The sequence below is a fragment of the Limulus polyphemus genome, unplaced genomic scaffold (genome assembly GCF_000517525.1).
Source record: "Limulus polyphemus unplaced genomic scaffold, Limulus_polyphemus-2.1.2 Scaffold882, whole genome shotgun sequence".
Taxonomy (NCBI): Eukaryota; Metazoa; Arthropoda; class Merostomata; order Xiphosura; family Limulidae; genus Limulus; species Limulus polyphemus.
The window spans coordinates 48,530-64,950 of record NW_013666492.1 but is presented as its reverse complement, the minus strand read 5'-3'; the positions used below and the strand labels follow the sequence as shown (position 1 = coordinate 64,950).

General features: G+C 33.7%; 1 protein-coding gene across 2 annotated transcripts in view; it reads left to right on the top strand.

Annotated features, from left to right (window-relative positions):
* The window catches only part of LOC106461024 (transcriptional activator cubitus interruptus-like), a 92,986-nt gene that overhangs the window by 28,892 nt on the left and 47,673 nt on the right, over window positions 1-16,421 (top strand). For both annotated transcript variants that reach the window (XM_022387833.1, XM_022387832.1), the window contains one exon: window positions 7,015-7,187. In XM_022387833.1, coding sequence (XP_022243541.1) covers window positions 7,172-7,187 — 16 coding nt within the window. In that variant the 5' untranslated portion in view covers window positions 7,015-7,171. The remainder of the gene's footprint in view (window positions 1-7,014; window positions 7,188-16,421) is intronic.

Genomic DNA, 16,421 nt, shown 5'->3' with positions numbered 1-16,421 from the left:
CATTCGGGGACCCTGATGAAGTACATCTAGTTATATTCTAATATGTGTAAGAAATGTATATTTTTGCATGTTAACTGTTAATACTATAACACAATACCGAAATCTTGGAACCGTTCGTACACTCGCGCAACTTGTCGGGTATACCAATGACTCGACGGTAAATTTGATGGGTTATAACGCTAAAATTCATGGTTCGAACCTCACAGACACAACACAGAAAGCTTTGCCCTAAAAGAAACACAGTTGATTCCAAAGAAGATATCCGTGATCACAGAGCAACTGTGAAAAGATTGCAAGATTGGGAATCACTTTTGGCAAAGCATTAAATCGGGAACTTTCTGTTATTTTCATCACGTGTTATATTATAATCACAATCAAAACGGTTATTCACATCATAAATATTGATAAGATATAATAAGTAGTACTTCAACTATAATGGACACCATTAAGTTTATACTGAGTGGGCTCGATCCATTGATTCATGTGTTAATAAAGATGCAATGTATACTTGCTTTCAATCAAGTTTCGTTTCAACTATAGTAAGTAAAATATAGTTAATTCAAGTAAATATCAGTACATTCACCAAAAGAAAAATAGAAAAAACAACAACGACAACTAAGATTTAAGTAATGAAAAACACGTTCCTTAATATATTGCTCACAACTTCTTGTTTTGAATGGTGCGGTTCAAAGAACATATGAACTTTTCTTTTCCAACGTGACAACGGTAATAAAAGTAACTTGGCGATTTTTTAATTTTGCAGACTTGACAGCCAATCTGTCTTCCAACTATACGACATCGTGAAAATGTGGATAATTCCAGGGATGGTTTTGTATTATGTGATTTTTACTGAGCTGTACTTGTTATTGACATATGACGTCTTGGGGGTGGGGCGTCTATTTACTCGTTGGTAAACAGTGTGTGTTTTTGTGTTTTTACATCGCTCTCTCAAGCAGTAAATCGGTTGGAGGTACAACTTTATAGAGATAGAATTATTTTCATTACGGTACTAACCTGCCCTAAGTTTAAGATTTACAACTATTTTTTCTGTCTGAAAGCATACTTTTTCAATTTATTAGAGGGGAAAAAAGGAATTGTACAATATGCAACTTTATAAAGTCACAGCTGTGTCTAATCCCAAGAGTTTAAGCAAAGTAGAAATGGTTTACAATATGTCTGAGCATTTTGTGAGAACTTATTAATTAAATGTGTGAGTTTGTATATAAAAATAGCATGCTTTGATTTCATTTTAACTAACAAGCGCTGCCAAAGAAGTGACCTAGTTTGTTTCACAGTCCGACTGTGTATAGTAAAGTTTGAGAGAAAATAAACAGTACGTCTGGATCTCATTTAGTATAAATGTTTAATTGTTTACAAGATGCCTGTATTCATTTCTGGTAACCAGATGTTGAAGTTAGTATATATTTGAATATATATATATATATATATATATATATTAACTTTAAAATTTTAAATAACGGTTACTAGTACTAGTTCTATGTTGAATAATATGATAAACCGACCTTTAAGAAATATGTGAACACCCCTTTCGATATATTTACTATATATTAATCCATCTTTATATCGAGAATATTTGAAGAATGTATTCTCCATTATTAAATAATACAATCATCCTAAATTCTTAATCATTAGTTCTATTGTCTTGCGTTACTCAAAGTGATATATTATCATAATGTTTGGACAACAGATCAAACAGTCCGTGATGTTGCTAGGCAATCTTGTTTACCTTTAATATGATAGCGAAACAAGTATACCAGTATAATATATTTACAGTGGCCTTACAAAACATTTGCCCCCCCAGTGGCTCAATGGTATGTCTGCGGACTTACAACGCTAAAAACTAGGTTTCGATACTCGTGGTTGGCACAGCACAGATAGCCCATTTGCTTAACTACAAACAAACAAACAGATATATCTGAGGTAATGAAACCTTGCAGTGTTCAAATTACCACCGCCAGGTTCACTGTGATGAAAATAAATCATCTGTTTAAAAGTTACAGTTTAAATGCCAAAAGCTGCTGAAGAATTAGAAACGAAGTCTAACATATCAGACATGTCTGTTTCTTAAATTTCTCTGCATGAGAACTTCATGTAGAGAAAACAGACTACAAAACTAGACATATTGATCTTCTAAAAGGTTTTATAATAATAGAAAACTTTTGTAACTAAATATTAAATAATAATTATCAGTAGATCATTTATTAAAGTATTTAAAAACATACACATTTAGCATAAAGATGTACTTGAAATATGAGGGAATTTAGACTGCTGTGTATAAGGGTGTGGAAGGAAAGATGAGTTACTATGCGTTTTACGAGTTAAGGTCTACCATTACGTAATTCAAGTGGCGTTTGTAACGAGTTGATATCAGGATTGTCTAATCGTGCGATTTTTTCATAATCACAAGGAGGCTTTTTTGGAGAATAGCTCTATCAGTGCTGTCTCATGCCTCTTGTGCATAAGCTATCCATAAACTGTAGTGCCTTCAAAGCTACAGCGGTGGGTTTGGCCTGTTGGTTCCAGCTTCTTTTGCCTATTTTTTTTCATTAATAGAGTTGTTGGTTTCTAGAAGTGGCTGGCGTTTTTGTACTGGTGAATTGCAACCTTATTCACGTCATTTATGCATATTGCAGGAATTTATTCGTGATAAATCGGCATCAGGACGACCGTCTGAAAATATTGGGAATTTACTTTAGGACTCGATTTCCTCTTTAGTTGAATCCTGCAACCATCTTGAATCATTTTGGAAAATTTCCCTTACATTTACAGTACAAAGTGTGACAAGCCATTACGTAGAAAATTGTAGGTTGTTGTCTCTTTTGCTTTTACTGCAACCACTGAAACACAAACACAACAATAGAAATTAAAAATTTTTAACATGTTGTGTGCCCTCTCGTACCCCCTTTTTGTAGTTGGTCATACTATGTGTAACATGTCTTATCAGTTTAAAATCATCTTGTTTATTATGTTGTTAACGGTAACACGAGGTAAGCCAAACTTCATTTCCGTTGGGTTTTAGGTTGAGGAGTTCTCTTTCGAACCAGTAGACTTCATTTCGCGGATTAGAGCATTGGTCCTGGATGGTTTGGAATATGGTTTCGGGGCTCGTTTCTGTCTCCTAAACACACCTCGGTGCAAGTTTTCCCGCTTCCACGGAGAACATTGAAAACTCTCTTCTTAGAATTTTTTCCCCTTCTGCATTGTTTGTCTCGCTTTGTGAATATATATCTTTTAAAACCGCATTCACACATTTCCTTAGCAACTAACAAAGTTTTGGAGACATTTTACAAGCCCAATCAGCACGTATATATGCGGGTCGGGTGCTTATATGTCATATGATCGTAGTTTAAAAAACATCCCAACAATCTCACTGAAATGGTAACACATTTACGTGCACTTGCATGACACATAAATTATCATCCGTATCAAAAGCTTTGATCCCAGAATTATCACTTTCAAGGCATATACAAGCTATAGGGGTCAAAATATTTCCTTGATCTTAGCAGTATGCATTGTAGGGTACAAACACACACACATACCTTGTTTTCAGGAGTACCTGTTATAAAGTATGTGGGTGAAGTGTAGAGTAACAAACACAAAAGTGACGTTGACTTGTTCCCATGGGCGAGCTGTGTTATTTTGATTTTATGTAAAAAATGACAGATTTCACAATATAAATATATGATATAACTACAATTATCTGTACAGTACACTGAGTGTGATGTGCTGCTTTGCTTTTTATATGTTGCGTGTCACGTTATAAAAAATAAACTAATATAATTTCTTATCTAGAATCGAACGTTGCTATTGGTTTAAAACAAATACTTTCATCTGTAGCTTTTAAACAGTTTTTGAATGTATTTCTTGAGATCTACCCCTTTAGCAGGGCCCGGCATGGCCAGGTGGTTAGGGCGCTCGACTCGCAATCTGAGGGTCGTGGGTTCGAAATCCCCGTCACACCAAACATGCTCGCCCTTTCAGCCGTGTGGGCGTTATAATGTTACAGTCAATCCCACTATTCGTTGGTAAAAGAGTAGCCCAAGAGTTGGCGGTTGGTGGTTATGACTAGCTGCCTTCCCTCTAGCCTTACACTGCTAAATTAGGGAAGGCTGGCGCAGATAGCCCTCGTGTAGCTGTGCGCTAAATTCAAAACAAACAAACATGACGAAATACATGCATTGAATGGAAATGTTCGTTCTTAGGTTGTAGATTAGGTTATTTTTATGCAAGAAAATAAACTCGTGCTTTGCGTACGATGTACGTACTAAAAATTATTTGTCTACTAAAACACGGTTTAGCAAAAGAAAAGGGGGATATAGAGTGGATTGAATCATCGACCTCCCGCATGTGAAGCGTGTGGTGTGCCATATGAGCCAAAGCCAAACATTTTTTTTCACATATGCAGCATTATTAAGTGAAATACTATATATATGAGAAGGGTATATGTTTTAAATAGATAAATCCTTTAACTAATTCTGTTGTTATGTTATGTAATTGGACAAAAATGGAAAAACCTACTAAGCAGAATATGTGTAAAAATATTGGAATGACTGCAAATGAAACATATCTCTGTACACGACATTTTTTATATAACTATATTGTCTTTTTGGACAATCGCCATCTTTGACTAAGATCTTGAGACTTTATCTTGATGAAACTCTTTATAAAGTGACTTTATAAAATAGTGAATTTTTAGTATCATGGTGTCAAGAAGTGTAAAAATAAACTATCTTCATTTGCCACTACTTCACTTATTTTTCTTTTTTCCTTCCATAATGGTATCAACACCTTTTTTTTTTATTATCCTCTAAAGTATTAGCAAAGCATCTGGTCCATCAACACCAATAACTTTAGGCCTAATTGTTGGTTTTAGGCCCTTGAATTGAGATAGTTGAAAACGTATAGTAGTTATAAAATAGTGAATTTTTGAAATTATGGTATGAAGCAATGTAAAAATCAACTGTTGTCATGTTTTCTTGTTGTTGTTTTTTGTAAATATTTTGTGAGTACATTTTTATAACTCGCATTTGTATATCATCTGAAACCTATATTTTCTTTCAAGTAATGTGTTAGCTGTAGGACATCGAAATGAATGAAGCTGTGGCAGTAACTATTAAGAGTAATTCTCACAGATTATACAGCGGGTAAACCCGTGCTTCATGTACGAAGTGTATTTAAACTTTAAGTCTAGTTGTCGATTCTTTAGGCGCATCTTAGAATTTGCATTGAGATGTAATGGTATTGCGTTATGTATAAGCCGCTGGAAAATAACGAATTAACTTAATGTGTTTCATTGCGTGTTTGTTTTTTGTTACTCAAGTAACTGTCTTTAAAGTTAATGTCATAAACGTCATAGTTTTGCACTCGTATAGAACAATGCATGTTCTACAATGTTTTACAATACGTAAAAGTACCACTGTACAATTAGCCAATAAGAATACTGGGTTTCCACTTGAGCTAGCATGCATACAAGCACGGACTAACTGACACACATAGTTCTTTTTATTACATAGATTATTTTTTACATTGATCACACACCTTTAATGCGCCAAATTGCTGATTGATATCACTTTGATACAGAGAAGTTTTAACAATTTTTATGCAACATACTTGAGACATTTTTTCTGCTCTACGTTTGTCAAGTTGTTTACATGTCTCTCTAACATTAAATCCTGGAGATGCTAGGACACAGAGCATACAAGAATAGGAAGGCTATTTTAAAAGTTATATTTTCTGTGTATGTCAACAATTCATATTTTACAATGTTAATAGGGAGTACACATGCGTTTTATTGATAACTAATTTTCGTCGACGTGGCGAACTGTTGGAAAAATAAAATGTGTGGGTTATTGTTATTGGTTGTTATTAACCACAAAGCTGACTACCTGTGCTCTGCCCACCACGGGTTTCGAAACCCTGTTTCTAGCAGTATAAGTCCGCAGCCATACCACTGGGAGGAAAATGTGTGAGAAAACTCGAAAGATGGATATAGGGAAGAAACAAAATAATGCTCTTGTTTTAAAACTGGGAAGACTTATAGCATTCGATAATTAGTATGTTTATTGAATTCATAAATCAAAACTGGAGATGGTGTCACTCATGTGTGTAGCTTTTGCTCATATAAACAGCGAGTATTACATGTGTATAGATGCAAAGGATTTTTGTGCTGTAGCCCACTTGAGCAATAGTACAGCTTCTTTCTGTCAAATTTGACGCTTGGAGCGTTGCGGTTAGCTTCATTACAATTTCTGATCAGGTGGAACTTTGTGTTTGCATCAGCCAGATCGGAATGTCAGGAGCACGAAGGATACGCGAAGTATTTTTTGATTATATTGAGATAAACAAATGCACATCGTTATGAACATAGCATATGGTACGTAATATTTTGCCAAGATGACGCATTTGTTTTGCATTGAATAACAGATTATGAATTAAATGATGTAATTACTGCATTCTTGTCGTCATCCAGCTAGCTACATTGTGAATATCAATTATGGTTGAAAAAACACTTTAGAAGTAGATGAAGATATGAGAGATCTTCTAATTTAACCCGGCCAACCCTAGAGTTGACCCCCCCCTCCCCCGACCTAATTTTTAGACCAAAAATCTGAAGAGATTTTTTGTTTACTTATTGTTATATTTTTACGTAAGAGATTTCTAAAAGGATGTGAAACAAACTCGGATAGAAAGAATCAAAACACAAAAAATTAAATATAATATATATACATTGTAGCATAAAATGTGTAATGCCTTTGATCAAACAAGCATTTGATCCAAAGTGTCCATCTTACAATTGATAATAAAAATTCTGTAACAGTTTACATCGAATTTTCATGAAATCCAATGAAAAAATAAGAGAGAAAAATAGTTATTATAGTTATTATAATCTCTATCGCATGGGTGATTAGGTATGAACGTAAAATGTTTACTATATTTGTTAAAATAAGCAGTTGATCAAAAGGCTATTCTAACACAATTTGTATTCCTTTTTAGGGACTCAATGACATCTAGGAAGGTCGGAGTATAACCTGTTTATAAGTCCGTTTAAAAGTGGATTTAACATAGAAGTTATGCGGAAATGAATTTAAACAAAAAACAGACAAGTAATATCCACGATCATGGACTTTATTTGTGAAGTACTGGCTGTCTGATGGAACCACATTTTGGTAGGATCTTTATCGACAGTATATTTAAAAATGCTCAATGTACTTGAATTCAATATTATTACTATTGTTATTGTTGTTTGTAGAGTTTTTTTTCTCCTTTTCTCTTTTACACTTAAAGAAATGTTTAAAACTGAAAAGCACTCACAGTTTACTCCCGTATCTTGAGGTTGCGAAATATTGATAAAATAAGATACAATATGTATAAATTTTAGATAATTTTGTTTATGAAAATAACACTATTTTCGTGTTCTCCTTTGACGTTTTTTAATCGCTAAGGTTTATATATACATATTTTTCTTATAATGTATAGGATTTACTTACATGAATGTAAACATAGTCATGAGGTAAGATAACAGATTAAACCAACAGTACTTTCTGTACTGGACAAAACCATTCCACATGAGTTTCCAATATTAAAAAATAGAGTCTGTTTTTCGGGATATAAAAGTCCCAGAAATAACAAAAGACTGCCTCCAGAATGTCTTCCCTTTTGATTGAATGTTATAATCGTGCAACACAGAACTTCCGAATCAAAAGATTAGCCCCTTCAGAAATATTGTTTCACAGAAATGCCAAATATAATTGAAAGACTGCCATTCAAGATGGTGCTGCTATAGATTGAATATCACGACCTTCTATCACAGAAGTTTCTTAAATAACCAACAAACTGAACCAAAAGTATCTATTGCGCTGGTTCAAGATTAAATATATTTTGCAGAAATCATTAGCCAAACAGCTACACACATGTTGGTTACAAATCAAACTGTACCACAGATCTACCAGAAAAAGCCAACATTCTGACACTGAATTAACCAGCGCTGATACCTCATTGAACGTTATGTATTATGGTGATTAGATATTACTTATTTAATGATATAATAAAATAATAACAATTAATCTTTTTTGAAAAAAATGCCCTTCCAGTTAATTTGCAATCTTAGATGGTATGGTGTAGAAAACAAAAATACCCTCATTGAATAAACACCCTAGCGATATACTCTAACGAAATCTTGGAGATAAACAACAGACTGACTTACCTACAGTATTTCTCGGACTCTTCCTTTTCTAATATACTGTAAGAACCCTCGAATTATACAATTTTATATGTATATGTATATATAAATATTTTAAAACAATGTGGCTCAAAGTAACATTTCTGTTTTGCACATTGTTTCTATTGAATTGTACACTACCGCCATCTATTGCAATCTAAAAGCAACATGAGCATTTTACTGTGGTTGGGGGAGGTTAAATTTAATTAATTTACAATCAAGTTGAGTGGTAATATTTAATAGAAGCTATTATTTAGTCAGTGTAACTGTTCTCTACCTAGGAGTAGTCATAATGTGTGTGTGCCTCTTCGTTTTTACATACGTTCCTTTGCATACGCTTACGTTTGTGCTTGTTTTATTTTCCCATACCTTTTTTTACACATGGTCTCAAAACTGATTAATTTCCAACAATTTTATAAGCTCTATGAAGTATTAATAAAAACTGACATAAAAAAAAAGAAATAAAAAGTTTAGTTATTCGACGTAGGTGTTAATATATGTGGTCTTGACTGCGATAAGCAGGAATGCCTCTGTGATATTTTGTTAAGCTACGTTGAACGCATCTTGCGCATGGTCACTGTGGCGACATCATCAACACAAAGTAACGACTAAGGCGACCTTTAGCAGAGTTCCGGTTTTTCACTGGTACAGGGGCCGGAAAGGGGAATGAGTAGAAGGAATTCCTTGTGCTCAACACCGTCAGAATTACTCTAGTGAGACTTAGACGTTGAGCACATGACGACAGGCGTGGAGAAGAAAAAGAGGAAAAAATACTGATGCATGAACTAAACGCACCTTTCTATAATCGTTTGACAAATCACGTCTATCTTAGACGTAATCAAAATACTGGTGTATGTGTTTCTAATCTACAAATGATTTAACTGTGTGTTCAAAGAATCTAAAACATTTATAGTATTTTTAATTTCAATGACTGGTTAATAACATGGAACTAGTTATATATATATATATATATATATATACTTTAGTTACAAACTACTAATTGTGACGTTGATAATAAAAAGAAAGGTACCGCTTTACACATTACTATGCCAAATCTTGAACTCCCCAAATGAATATTGTCATATGTTCGTATTGTAATCAAAAAATCTAGTCGACTAATGAAAACAAGAATGAAACAACTTTCAAAAGCTTACTTCGTTTTGTAAGCATAAAATAACACATACACTATAACTAAACATAATGTAATATTGAAACAAAATACAGTCAACTTGAAGTCACAAAATGAGCAGGAAACTAAAATTGAACTCAAAATTAGAAAAACATCAACAAAAAACTCACGGTGAATTATTAATCTTCAAATTAACATAAGATTAAACAAATCAGTCTCAAAACATATGACTGTTACCCTTTGACTTCTGATGCTTTTATAATTCAACTTATGAGCTCAATTTTCATAACACTTGGCTTGATATAATATTCGACAAAGAAATATACTTTTCTAGCTACATAGTGGTTAAATATTGTTCTTATTAAACTTGATACAATACAAGTAACAAATTCAGGCTTTGTTACCAGTATCTGAGTTTAGGGTAATAAAGTTCGCCAATAATAATAATAAAAGTCCTGGCTTGTGTGAACACTTCGGACATAAATATCTACCTTATTTTCTGCTTCCCTTCTTGAAACAGACACGATATTTCATCTGTACATTTAGTTTAGTGGAGCCATAAAATCTGTGAGTCTCTTCGAATTTTCTACATATAAATTGGCTTCATCAACTTCTTGTTCTTCAAGTAACAATTCTGGAATAACATCACTTAGAAATTTGAAAATTTTTGATGAGTCCAGTTTCTGATAGATAAAGAGACTGTTCAAACTGCTAACTTCTTGTGAGATTTCATAGTTTTTATTGCAACCTGGTATGACTATGAAACCTGATTAGTAAGATCAACTCCACCATATAACGGCTATGATCACAAATTGCCACTGGTTTGTCAGTACTTTGGTCTCTTCATCTTCTCCTCATAACTGTTCTATTGCTTTCATCATGATTGTAGCTAGCACATATACATCTTTACTCTTTAAGTTTCGAGAATAACAGCTTACGACAACAGAGGGATGCTGTTTTTCCAACATTCTACTTTTAGCTTATCCATCTCTGATTTCTGGAGCAGCCAGTTTTTGTGAGGCTTTTCTGTGGCATAGTTTTATCTCAGTGTTGCATTTAATGCACTTACACACATCATGTAACTTATAATTCCTATCATTGAACTGTTAACATATGAGACACAGATCAGCTCAGCCAGAACAAGGTGTTTACAAGCTGTAGGAAGTTATCATAGCCATACTCACTTACATCTTACTTGTCCCTGCACTGGGCAAAAAACATTACATTAGATCCACTAGATATGCACTTTTATCCAAACATCAGCTGATTGTTGCTTATTTGTGTAGCATGGCTTCACGACATATGATAAGTGCCCATCCCAGTCGGTTTTATAATGGTTAATAACCTTCCTAAGCATCCACATGACGACCTGCACTACCCATTCAGCCAAAGCTCAGACTGAGGATGATATATTTTCATCAGACGTAACGTTATATAAAACTCTGCAAACAAATAGCTATTAAAATTGGTCTTTTTATCCATATAGATCTTTCAAGGTGCTCCAAATCACATTATCCCTTGTTTGATCAACACATCAGTGATTGACTGCATTAACATGTTAACCAGTGGATACGTTTCAATTCCTTTGATGAAGTAACCAATAACAACCAGCACGTGAGGATTACCCAGTTTTATGAAGGAGGCCTACTATGTCTATGGCAATTATCTGCTGAAGGTTTTTCAGACATGGCTGGAGTTTCCTGCAGGCAGTGCATGTGGTGCAGTGTTTACACTATTTCTCAACAATGTTATGATAATCCAGTTCCAGTGTTTTATGTAAAATTTGCTTTAAAGACAGGAACGCAAGTTCACTTTTCTACACTCACACAAAGCACATACAACCTTAGTGAATTCAGAAAATTGTGTGACTACCTTGGAGCAATTAACTACTAACTGTCAGTAGTTCAGCACAAAACCTAAGAAGCTGTAGATTTGTTATTTGGTCTCAGATTGGGGGCCAGTCTTTGACCACTACGATCTTTACAGTATTAGTGGATCTATGTCTAGTATATTACTGAAAAACTCCACTTAAATATACAAGGGAAAACTTTTTTCATGATTTGAATTTCAATCCTGCAACCTTGATGCATTGGAATACTATTCGCATGTTCTGAGTCGCAGCTTGAAACATGTGACTAAGAACCAATATGTCATTCATATAGATGAGACACTTTTCTCATTCTAGTTCTTTTTGATGTAAGTCCTATTAACATCTTGAAAGGGCTAGTGTGTTACATAAGTTGAATAGTATGATATTGAATTCACGTAGTCTTCAAATCACGCTGTCATAGAAACAACCTCTTAAAATACATGATGCCCTTAAGACTCGCAATGATAGATGGGTCAACTCAACAGTCCTTCTATGAGCTTGTTAATGAGATTTTCTGTATGATTAAGAGATGACATGTTTTGGAATGAGCACCCATGCAACGTATTAAGATAATTTCCAAAAAAGTCATATTCACTTAAGGACTGCTTTGTTGTCCATATGGTTAAATCTGTGATACATCTTAGAGATAACTCTGTCCTAGTCATCACGTTCCTACTTATATAAATATATTATCGAACAACATACTGTCTAATCTCAGCATCTCTGATACCAAAGCCGTCTATTCCAAGGAAACTTGTGTAAACATTTTAGGGAATAATTCAGATAATCATTTACTATCACTAGCACACGGTAACCTTCTTGGCATCATTTTGACATAGTGGTGCATAAAGGTTCTTAATTCCACTGTGCCTACCACTGTGTATCTGGAACACTGTTCAAGGGAGGCTTACCTCATCCACCAAAAGTGTGAATACTTGTGCACCTCGAGTTGTAGTGCCATCAGACAAGATGGGCAAAAAAAATAAAGGACACGTATGGATAGATTTTGGCATCTTGTTCTACATCCAACTCAATCACCAGACATTGTCTCAGTGTTTATTGCTAACTAGGAACACTCTTGATTGCCCCAGTTATCCATAGAATCAGAGAAAGATGCTGGCCCCTCTACCTGGAAGTGTCACAGCTCTTACTAGTATGCATCAATCATATGAATCCAAACATTCCTCTAGTCAGAAAATACCTAGAATTCCCATAGAGACAAATCCACCTTGTCTGTGGTTGTCAGACTGATTGTCGCCACATTTACCCATCTTTTTTACAAATGTGTACAAACTTCTGTACCACCCCTCAACTTGAATATATACCTCACTACATGTAAGAAAGGATACAGAAACAGGGGCAATCAAGTATAAGCTTTTAGAGAGTGACCAATGTGGTATTTAAACTTTGTCTAAGAAAGAAAATCAGTGCAAGTTTATGACCTTTTATATCCTGTTTACGAGGATGTCAACCAACTATATGCAGAACACCAACTAAGATTTTTTAAATTTTACCTGAACATACCTGAATAACATATTTTATTTATTATGAAAAAGGTGGAATATGAGAGTTAATAGATTTCAAAACCTACTGATTGTGCTCATTAAAAATAATTGAAGCATTGAATATTTTATATTTACTTATGTTTTTACATATACAAATTGCCAGAATTATATTTCGGTATATATACAAGCTTTCCAATTTGTGTCTGTTCAAAGCTGGCATAGAAAAGATATGAAACTAGCAACAAAATTAAGATCAAAGACTTTTTTATTAACAACCAAATTTGTTATACTTTACATTTTGAACTAAGTAATTTCTTGTTGTTACTTACATGCAATTGTTAAAATACTGTTAGTACTTTGTATATATATATTAACTTTAATCAAAGGAGAAGTGTGACAGAATTATATTTAATTTTATGTTGAAAGATGAGCAGGTTCCGACCTATGATCAATGGTTATATGCCAGTAATCTCTTTTGACGAGGTAATAGTGTTTAACTAAAAAACAAAACAACAACAGTAATGAATAACTTAATATTATAATGAACTAAATGGGGCCACTCGTTCCAACGAACAGTAATAGCATATGAAGCAAACCACCAATTTTTGTGTTTTGTAGGTCATTGTTCTTCTGTCTTTCTTTAACGTTACTTTAATTAACACTATTGATCAAGATGTTTTATGTACATATAAACATATTTATTGCCGTGTTTGCCGGTGTATAAGACAATACTCTTTACTCTTATACACAGGTTCAAAAATAGAGTTCCAGTAAGAACTCTCCGGTTAATAACATATTTAATCAAAACTATGCTATTCATTTTACTTTGGTTTGCTTTTTTGAGTAAGTGGGTTGACATCGTGTCACCTATTGCGTTACAATAACATATTTGTAATTGTATCATTTGTCTCGATTCATTATAACTGCCCCCAGTGGCACAGCGTTATGTCTGCGGACTTACAACTCTAGAAACCGGATTTCGATACCCGTGGTGGGCAGAGCACAAATAGCCCTTTGCGTAGCTTTATGCTTAATAACAAACAACAACAATCTTCATAACTAGAAGTCATTTATCTCCCATGCTAGTTACAATTAACCAAAGCATTTTTGAATTGAAATGTATTGATCTCATCCGCCATACTAAAATATTGCTAATATCATATCAAAAAAAGTTTGTTTCTATAACGTACACTAGTGTTGTAAACATGCTTTTATAGTAAATCACTATATCTTAAGGTTTAGTTGTTTTTTAGAAAAGGAGATCAGCTTTGTAAAGTTGTTTATTACATGTCTGTAGCGTTTGAAGAGCATAAAAAAACACCTGTGGAATTATTGATTACCCCAGGGCACAGGTTAGCACAGTTTGAAAATAACTTCTAAGAATGTCTTTATAAAAGTAACATCCTAGACTTACTTGACAATAGTGGTCGTCCTATACACCGAACTCCAAAGAAATACACTTAATTGGCTTAAAAAATCCAGGGTTGTCTTATACATGGGATCATCTTTTACACCGCCAGATACGGTATGTGATTAGTTTTGCATTTTTACCTTACTATGTGGATGAAAAGTTAACCTAAATTTCCTAAGCTGGCTAAACGTAGTGGGCTATTATTGGAATTACAGTAGAAAATATAGAATTTCATGTTTAGGTTTTAGTACAGTATGGATCTTACTTATATATATTTGTTGAAAATAACGTTTCATTTCCACTCTTAGTATTGTTCTTATATTGGTTTCTAGTGAAGCAACTTCACTGAGTTTACCGATTTATTAATATTTTCATAATCTAACAAAATGCTGAATTAGTGCATAAAAGGTATTACTTTATTATCGTTATAAAAGTTGCCACGAAGCTACAAGGGTTGTGGGATCCACCCTGCAATTTCTAAAAGTATTATCGTGGAATTATTATGGGCTCTGACATTTCTAAAAGTCTTCTTATGTACTTCGGATTATATTAAACGTGAAATAAAATAACATGTACATTACAATTCTCACTGAAAAATATCTTTTAATAACGAAAAATTATATTTAACCATCAGCTAACCACCTTCTCTATCTGTTGATAGCAGCATAGTTAATGTTAGTGTGGTTAATACCGAATAATATTTCAAATAAGTAAGGTTAATTCTTAGTTAGACTTAACCCTGATAATTTGTAATATACAGTCTTGGATACAGATCAGATTTGAATACTCAACGTTTATTTTTCCAATGCTAAACAAAGCACGTTCCCATACGGGTCTTATAGTTTATATAAATATGTATATCTGAACAAACATGTATCTTCAGTCATTATGTAAATTACATTAATTTATGGTTTGGTTTTGAATTGCTAAGTGAGCAATATATTTTATTCTCTACTCTTCCATCCTCTGTTTACCATATCCATAAATCCTAAAGAGAGATTTCCTTTGTATTACTTCCACAGCGTGGTTATGTAGCAGAGAAGATTAAAAATACATTAACATCCGTTAGTTTGATTTCAGTGATTTGTCGGTTGCTTTATTCATTGCAAAGTCCGGCTACATTCGATATTATTATTATTATTATTACGCAACGACAACAAACTTATATGGTACATGATAATAAGGAGATAAAGTAGAAAGCGTAAAAAGTTAGTGAAAGTTTTTGTTTTTAGGGCCTTAGTGTTTAACACACTCTAGAATATATACCCATCTAGACAAATACCCAGAGGCAACGCTAGTGTCGGTATAGTTCTGCCACAGCTATATAATTCTCTCGAGTTTGCCTCTATAGACGGCAGCTACAACGATGTTAGCCTCCTCTTTTTAAAGTTATATCGTCAATGGTTTCGCTATATTAACATAAAATGAGGTTTGTCGTTAGTTAACGCTTTTTTTCTTCTAATAACGAAAAAATTAATAACAGTTAATTTAGAAACAAAATGTTTCGAAGAAACAGCAATAATTACTTTTTTTAATGTGAATTTATTTTTTACAATATATGCTAACATTCTATTACACACGCATGAGCACAACGGAAATGAATCGGTATTTAATGTTAGTTTCTTAATGTAAGAGAGGATCGTAATAGTTCAATTTCTCCTCGAAATGTCCATTGCTATTTTTTAAGTTATAAGAATTGAAAACTTCACCAATGATCATTTAGAGGGAGGTGTTACTGGAAATATTTTTTTAGTTTTTGTTTAAAAGAGAGCTGTTATTAAGGCTTTTATTCAGTAAGACAACTGTTACTAAGGCTTTCACTGCCAACCTTTATTCAGTAAGACAGCTTTTACTAAGGCTTTCACTGCCAACCTTTATTCAGTAAGACAACTGTAACTAAGGCTTTCACTGCCAAAGTGAAAGCCTTAGTAACAGCTGTCTTACTGAATAAAGGGTCGATCTTTATTCAGTAAGACAGCTGTTACTAAGGCTTTCACTGTCGACCTTTATTCAGTAAGACAGCTGTTACTAAGGCTTTCACTGTCGATCTTTATTCAGTAAGACAGCTGTTACTAAGGCTTTCACTGTCGACCTTTATTCAGTAAGACAGCTTTTACTAAGGCTCTCACTATCGACCTTTATTCAGTAAGACAGCTGTTACTAAGGCTTTCACTGTCGACCTTTATTCAGTAAGACAGCTTTTACTAAGGCTTTCACTGTCGACCTTTATTCAGTAAGACAGCTGTTACTAAGGCTTTCACTGTCGA